Source organism: Beta vulgaris, chromosome 6 (genome assembly GCF_026745355.1).
Source record: "Beta vulgaris subsp. vulgaris cultivar EL10 chromosome 6, EL10.2, whole genome shotgun sequence".
NCBI lineage: Eukaryota > Viridiplantae > Streptophyta > Magnoliopsida > Caryophyllales > Amaranthaceae > Beta > Beta vulgaris.
The window spans coordinates 63,019,566-63,027,529 of NC_079207.1; the positions used below are offsets into that span (position 1 = coordinate 63,019,566).

The 7,964-nt window shown below is 32.0% G+C and overlaps 1 protein-coding gene across 1 annotated transcript; it reads left to right on the top strand.

The window, feature by feature from the left end:
- Positions 1 to 320: 320 nt before the first annotated feature.
- LOC104908395 (cyanidin 3-O-galactoside 2''-O-xylosyltransferase FGGT1) lies at positions 321 to 7,529 on the top strand. Its single transcript, XM_010697515.4, has 2 exons — positions 321 to 1,248; positions 6,808 to 7,529. Exons 1-2 carry the CDS (start codon positions 390 to 392, stop codon positions 7,305 to 7,307), a joined length of 1,359 nt encoding a protein of 452 aa, XP_010695817.2. The 5' UTR covers positions 321 to 389; the 3' UTR covers positions 7,308 to 7,529.
- The last annotated feature ends 435 nt before the right edge of the window (positions 7,530 to 7,964 follow it).

Consider the following 7,964-nt stretch of genomic DNA (forward strand, 5'->3'; position numbering starts at 1 on the left):
TTATTACAACATAATATAATTGAATCCATCATAATATTATGTTTCATCAGTTATATAATTAATTTAATAAAATATTTTTGACCAATGTTTGAAAAGAACTGGGACAAAAGCGTTTTAACGCGGCGAGTTCACGCTACGAAACGGGTAAAAGGCCGAGAAGTATGTGATTTTTATTATGGCGTTATTGGGTATGAATTTTTGACTTCTTGTGAGGTCATTGATGATGTGTAAATGTATTGACACCGCAAACAATGGACCACATTCCCGTGACGTATACATTATTTATTGACATTTCACAAAGTCAGTATTCAGCACAAAGGTTTCCTTCTTGACCAACTCTGATATATAGTCTGATCACCGGGCGCAAACATAGATTTGCAATAATCAAAATGGGTGAAAACAAAGAATCGCAAGTTTTGAAGGTAGCATTCTACCCTTGGTTTGCACTTGGCCACCTTACTTCGTTCCTTCGCTTAGCCAACAAACTTGCTGAAAGAGGTCACCAAGTCTCATATTTTCTGCCGAAGAAAACACAACTTAAATTAGCTTCTCAAAACCACTTCCCAGACCACCTCACATTCATCCCCATCACCGTTCCATCCGTAGACGGCCTTCCTCCTGGGGCCGAGACGACAAACGATGTATCCTTGTCGGGTGCGCACCTTATCATGGCTGCCATGGACATGACTCGTGATACTATTGATGCCCATCTAGCCCTTCTCAAGCCCGACTTTGTTTTCTATGATTTCGCTTATTGGATGCCTCAACTGGCTCGGAAACATGGGATCAAATCAGTGCACTACATCACTGGATTAATAGCAAGATATACTCTTGCTTTCTCCGGTATCACAGGGGCGTATCCACCCGATCTCTCGTCCCCAATTTTTCAGATGCGTGCCCATGAGATGAAGGTTATGGAGCATATAAGTGATAAACCATTCGCAACCGGAGGTGTAACGTTGCCGGAGATGTTCAGGATATCGTTCGAAGAATGTGATGCTATCGGAGTCAAGACTTGTAAGGAAATGGAAGGAATTTACTGTGAGTTTGCTGAGAAGACGTTAGATAAACCTGTGCTTTTAGCAGGGCCTGTTGTTCCAAAACTACCATCTTCTAAACTTGATGACTATTTTGATGCCTGGCTAAGTACTTTTGGTTCTGGTACTGTTATATTTTGTGCTCTTGGAAGTGAATGTATTCTTGAACAAAACCAGTTTCAAGATATTCTTCTTGGACTCGAGCTCACAGGTCAGTTCTCTATGTACATGTCTTGATGTCTACTTCATCTCTTTACTATAAATAATTATAACTGAAATTGAGTTCTTGTTTAATATATTCGGCACCATTTTTTTTTTTTTACATTAGCGAAACAAGATAACTAAATATGCATGGTTGTATTGGTGAATCTAGAACAAGTTTGCCATGATGATTGTTGTCCATTCACATTGAGGATTGTGCACCATGAGAATTGGCATCATTATTCAATGTCCATGTCCAACTAATACTTCTATATATAGCAATATAAATAGGCAATAGGCAATAGGCAATAGGCAATATTGAGCATAAATTCTAATCAATAATTCTGTATAACAATATAAATGCTTATATTTGAAAATAAAGCTATTTGCTGGCTATTGCAATAGCCGCTAGCGGTTTGAGTAAATACTCGCTCCCAACTAGTAGCGGTTATAGATTACAAAAATTATTAAAAAAGACGGTCTAATTTTAATATAAAAGTAGACCTAGAAACCTAAAGAAATTAAACTTGTTATTATAAGGTTAATCTCTTTTTAATATCGGGCTTACCATTGCCTAATCTATACAAATATATTAAAAAACTTGCGAAAACAAGAAACTATACCACGTGGCGTTCTCCCTAGGGAGTTTCAGTTCATCTTATCCATGTACAATAAAAAATTAAGAAATTGCATAGTATAGAATTTGATTGCATAGTATAGAATTTGATCTCGAGACCTCAAGTACATATACTAAAGTTCTAACCACTAGGCTAAGTTTTATTTAGTGTTATTATCATAAAGTATTATATTAAGGGTAATGCTATATGCAGCCCTTAGGGCTGCATATAAAAATTAAATACCTTTCTTAAACTAGTATAAAGTTAGTTATTTATGACAAAAAGTATGCATTTATCAATGTCATTAATGCTTGTTTTACAAAAATAATTCCATTTTTAGGTTTTTATATGCAGCCCTAAGGGCTGCATTTAGCTTTTCCCTTATATTAATAAATGAAATTTTTTCTTATCCGGGACATGGCCCGGGCCTAATAACTAGTTTTAATTGAAAAGTAGACGGTCTCTTACAAGACAAACTCTATAGATTATCGTTTAAAATATTTACTTAAATTATAAGTTTTAAAGTACCTAAATTTCAATAAAGACATATTTTTAGTTACAAAATTAATTAGAACACATTTATTATTAATTATAATTAAATCCAATAAAAATTGAACATATAAATAAATAATGGTAATCATACATATTAAAAAAAAAACTAAGATAATTCGTATCCCTAAACAAATATTGTTCCTTCCAATTTTGGTTGCTGATAATTTTGGTTGCAAATATTTATCCATAATTCTCTAAGCACTGCTCCGTCCAAAAAAAAAAATACTCCGTTTTATAATATAAGTCCCCTTTTCTTTTAAAGTGTTCCAAAATATAAGTTATGTTTTAATTTTATTTTCAATCAATAATTATATTTAAAATACCTTTATGAAAATAATTTAATTTTCAAAAAGTCATCATAATTTCAGCTTCCAGTGCACCATTATTAATGATAAAATGAAATCTTAAATCTTATTAAATTCTTCTATACGTTAAACCATACAATATTGATATTCAGTTTTTTTTATGTAGGTAAAACAATGTAAATGTTTTTCAATAAAATGAATAAATAGCATGATCACATAGTCAACCTCGTAAACATCGTCATTCTCTTCATTGATTGACTGATCTCATCCATATATATCTCCACCGAATCATCACATTGAAGTTTTCATGCTTCCTTTTTTTTCTGCAGCAAAATAGAAACAAACTTTCTGAAACAATGATAACTAACTAAGCAATTTGTATATCTCTCCAAAATTTATCCCTTAATTAAAAACGTATTGTTCCATCATTTCTCTACTAGAAAGGCAAGAAATTAGAGTAAAAGACAACCTTATGCGTCAAAGCTGGACTTCGATACGATATTTTAGAAAATAAGTAATGATAATATAGTACGGAGTATATCTTAAGGAAACGCACCGCTGGGGGCGCTAGTGCAAAAATGAAATACGTAACTATGCATAGCATTTTCAAATTACTATTATATCCCACCGCTACCGAGTTCGGATCCTCTAGACTCTAGATTTTTAATGAAACTCTACAAGTTAGAGTTGTATTTGAGTCATATGTTTTAAAATTAGAGGTTCATATTAGTGGAAGGAAAGATTAGGGGTGGATTTTGATGAGAGATAAAATAGGGGAAATTTCGAAAAGAGAATATATGAGCTATTGATTCTTTATTCAATAGTTGATATTGCTCAAACTCTACCTTGTAGAGTTATTTGACAACTCTAGAGGATCCAAATACACCGCTACTGTTTAACAAATCTACAACAACTATCTTATCACACACTAAATTTTTTTCTAAATAAGATTTTGATTTGTTCAAATGTCTACAAGTTATCTAAAATGCTAATGTCAACCAACCACTATCTTGTCAAATAACTCATCAAACAAAATTCCTTCATTAGTACTATCCCATGGATACCATACCATCCCTACAAGTTTCTTAAAAGCATTTTCATCAAAACTACACCAGATCGTTAGACCCTTCGTAAAATGTTGCATCAAAACATAATGTGAAAGAGGGTATTTTAGAAAGTATTGGTGATATCTGTCCTAATAACTCTCCTACCGCAATTAACTCTTAGTTTAATAAGATGCCATGTTGGCATTCTTTCTCTCTCCTTTTTGTTATAAGAGTGTCATGTTAGCAGTTCCTTAAACTAAGTATAAATACCCTTATATTACTACATGGCAGATTTATTACATTATTCTCAATAAAATCCTCTCTAAATTCGCCAAAAATTCTCTAGTAAGATGTATGAATGTTGAAGTAACTGATTGAATATAATCAGTGCTACTAATCATTATAGAAAGGTTAATTCTGCTCAACGATCGTAACTTTGCCAAATTAAAATTAAGTTTTCTTTAATGTGATCTGTGTTTTTTAGTTTCTAACTTCTATTATATACTACCTCTGTTTTTATTTAGTTGCAACATTTTGACTTTCACGCTTGCCAATGTATAATTTCAAATCGTTTTATCTCTAATTGTATGTAAGTAAAAATTATAAAAATTTGATATTATGAAAGCTTACATCGAAACGAATCAAACAAGACCTCACATGACTATATTTTGTTTAACATATAAATCAATAAATGTGGTCAAATAAGAGAACATGAATAGTGCAATTTGTCAAACGTTGCAACTAAAAAAGAACGGAGGTAGTATGTTGTATGACTTCGTATTAGTGAATGTTTTTTCACTTTCAAAAAAAATATTTTCATGGAAAATTCCAAAACGTAAGCAAAAATACCAAACATTTTTTTAGAGGAACTAATCAACTATTTTGGAAATAGTATTACTAGGGAAGATACTGAGATACACTAGCTCACCAAGGTTCAATGGTCACCTAAGATATATGTCTTCTTTTTGTTTTTTAAGTAAAGTTAGTATCTAACTTTTTCTTTTGATATTAAAGTTAATATCTAACCTTTCATTTCTATAAAGAAGCTACTTCTTTGTTTTTGAGTAAAGGTCTTCATCCGGGTCGTCTCATTCAATCTTGGGGCCGTGTTCTAATGAAAAAAACTAGAATTGTTTTACATGCTATGCGTGTGAGTCATATTAATGTTTTTTTCTCAATAAACTATTCATCATTGTCACAATTTTTTTTTATTCAAACAGACATTTTTAATTATTTTTAATATGTTTTCCTCGATGTTTCATTGATTCTTTTAGTTATTTGTTCATCATTATTCAAATATAGTATTGAGATAAGGATATATAAAGCAAAAGAAAGCTTATGCTCAAATAAAGTAAAAGAATTTGTATATTAGGTTAAGCAAAAGAAAGCTTATGCGCATAAGAAATCTCTATTATATAAATCCAAACATTGATATAGTGGAAGAGTTTGATTTATAAAATAAAGATTACTGAATGATAGATAACATTTAGGTTTTTAAACATTATCAATATAATTAGTAATATGAAATTCATGTTTTTATTTTTTATTTTGATTGTATCAATCAAGTTATATTATCAATTAAATTTTTTATCAGAGTTTTGCACACGTATGTAAGAAGAGGAAAACATTATCCTTTATTTAATATTTAATTCAAATTTCAAATTCAATTCCATTGTTAACTTGTTCAATATACTACCTCTATTTCAAATTAATTGTTACACTTACACTTTTCACGCATGCCAATGCAAAACTTTGAGGACATATATCTTTAGTTTTGTATTTGTAAAAATTATAAAAATACATATTAATAAAATACATACTAATACGAATCTAACAAGATCCCACATGACTATGTTTTTATTCACGTATAAATCACAAACGAGGGTCAAAGTGCAATTTGTGAATAGTGTAAAATGTCAAAGTGTAACAATTAATTTGAAACGGAGGTAGTATATGATAAATAGGAAGACTAAAAGATTATCGTATATATGACCATTTAAGTTCTTTAAGGGTACATCGGATGTTTTGCAAAAGGATACCATATTCTTCCCCCCTTCACTTATAAAATAGAGATTAGACTCTAATAAAAACAAAAAAAATACAATTATAATATATAAATTTTATTTCTAAAATTTTGGGTTAAACAAAAAACTTACTAAAAAACTAGCAACAATTGCAATATGGAGACAAAAGAATTGGGGGAAATTTCGGAAAGGAACTAATGAGATAAATGGAAAGCATGACTTGGTCATGAATAGTACATACAAAACAAAAGTTAATGTAAATACCTCAATCAATAAAAGATGAAATGTCAAAGATATTAACTAAATTAAAAAAAGATATCTGATAAATATCAATTTTCACGGACCTCAAGGCCCCTAATTCACTGAAGAAAGAGAAGTACTTCTATATGATATGGGAACGGTAAAAAGAAGCAGAAGAGTATTTATTATCTACAAAACCAAAAACAAACTTGGACTTTAAGTTTTGGGCCCTTCGTTTCGAAGGGGCCTGTGCTATTGGGCTGTTTGCACAACCTGATAGCCGGCTCTGGTCTTCATAATAAGCTTATCTGAATCTCAAGCTTATAGGAGGTCACCACTTCGTCGTCTTGAGCCTTTTCGCGCCTTAGTATAAAACCCTAAAACAAGTAGGTGTCAGCCTACATCACGCAGGTAGTTCCGAGCCTACCCCAAGCTTCTATAAAATTATTTCTTTAGTGAAAAGAAAGTAATTAAATATCATAATATCTAGTAAAATACTTAGAAATGTAAATTGATATTAAATAAAGAGATAGTGGAGTGTAAAAGTGGGTCAACAAGATTCTTTTTTAACTTGGGTCACATCTACCTATCTAAGTCTTGAATGTCTTGGCAAGTCTAATACCTTATGGTTTAGCAAAACAATGAGCACCCCTTAGATGGCCTAGCAATACTTTTGCGCAACCAAACTAACTTGCTAATTGACCGTTAAAATTAGGAAACTAACTTTGAAGGATACTATTAGAAACCCAAGATATAATTAATGGGTCATATTTATGTCCTTGCAGGTAAGCCATTTTTGGCGGCCCTGAAGCCGCCCAAGAATTGCAAAAGTTTAGAGTCGGGTTTACCAGAAGGATTCAATGAGAGAGTAAGAGGAAGAGGAATGATCCATGGAGGTTGGGTGCAGCAACAACTGATCTTACAACATCCATCAGTGGGATGTTTCATAACTCATTGTGGGGTTGGATCTCTATCAGAAGCTATGGTAAGCCAATGTCAAGTGGTACTTATGCCTCAAGCAGTCGATCAATTCATGAATGCGAGGCAAATGAGTTTAGAATTGAAGATCGGAGTCGAGGTCGAGTCCACAGAGACTGATGGTTTTTTCACTAGGGAAGCCGTCTGTAAGGCGGTCTCCCTTGTGATGGATGAACAAAGTGAAGTTGCGAGAGAAGTGAAGGCAAATCATGCTAGATGGAGAGATTTTATTTTAACCGAAGGTCTTGAGGACTCTTATATTAGTAGCTTCATTCAGAATCTACAACACTTGCTTCAGATGAACTGATCAACATATACGTTCTCTTATTATTACTCAACTTGTTCCATTTAGCCCAATACTCAATTATCATAGAAAAGGAAGGGGGGAAGACACAAGACATATTCCTTCCCGGTTTTAGTTGTTGCTACAATTTCTTTCTTTTCATCCATTTTCGTTTATAACTTATAACCTATGTAATAGTCTATACTAATAAGTAATAAAGGTATTTATACAAATATATTAAAAGAACGTGTGTGACAATGTATATACGTCACGTGTCACCTCTGTTATTACTCTTTTAGAATTGTCCAATGTCTACATAAGTCATGTCGATTAACAAAAATAAAATTAGCTTGCAACCAGATTTGAACCCGTGACATCTTGCTATTATAGCATGAAAAAATTATCATCTTAACCAACTTTTAGTCATGCTTTAAGTATTCACAATAAAAATTTAAATTACCATTTAGGAAAAGACATAATACAATAAGAAGCCACCAGAGAATCAACCCTCTTGGTAAAAATAAACTCGGAGGCTATCGGTTTGCATTATGAAAAAAGAAACCTCACTTACAGAACTACATAAGTGGAAATAGGGATGTGTAAATCAATAAACATTAAAAAAAATCTAAAAATCTATTTAGCATGGAAACTCTCATGAAGAACATATTTCCCATTTCCAAA

Bases quoted from the DNA above. Each gene is read 5' to 3' on its own strand.
- LOC104908395 (XM_010697515.4), top strand. From the start codon at position 390: ATGGGTGAAAACAAAGAATCGCAAGTTTTGAAGGTAGCATTCTACCCT. The intron at 1,249-6,807 runs GTCAGTTCTCTA...ATGTCCTTGCAG, and splicing joins TCTTGGACTCGAGCTCACAG to GTAAGCCATTTTTGGCGGCC.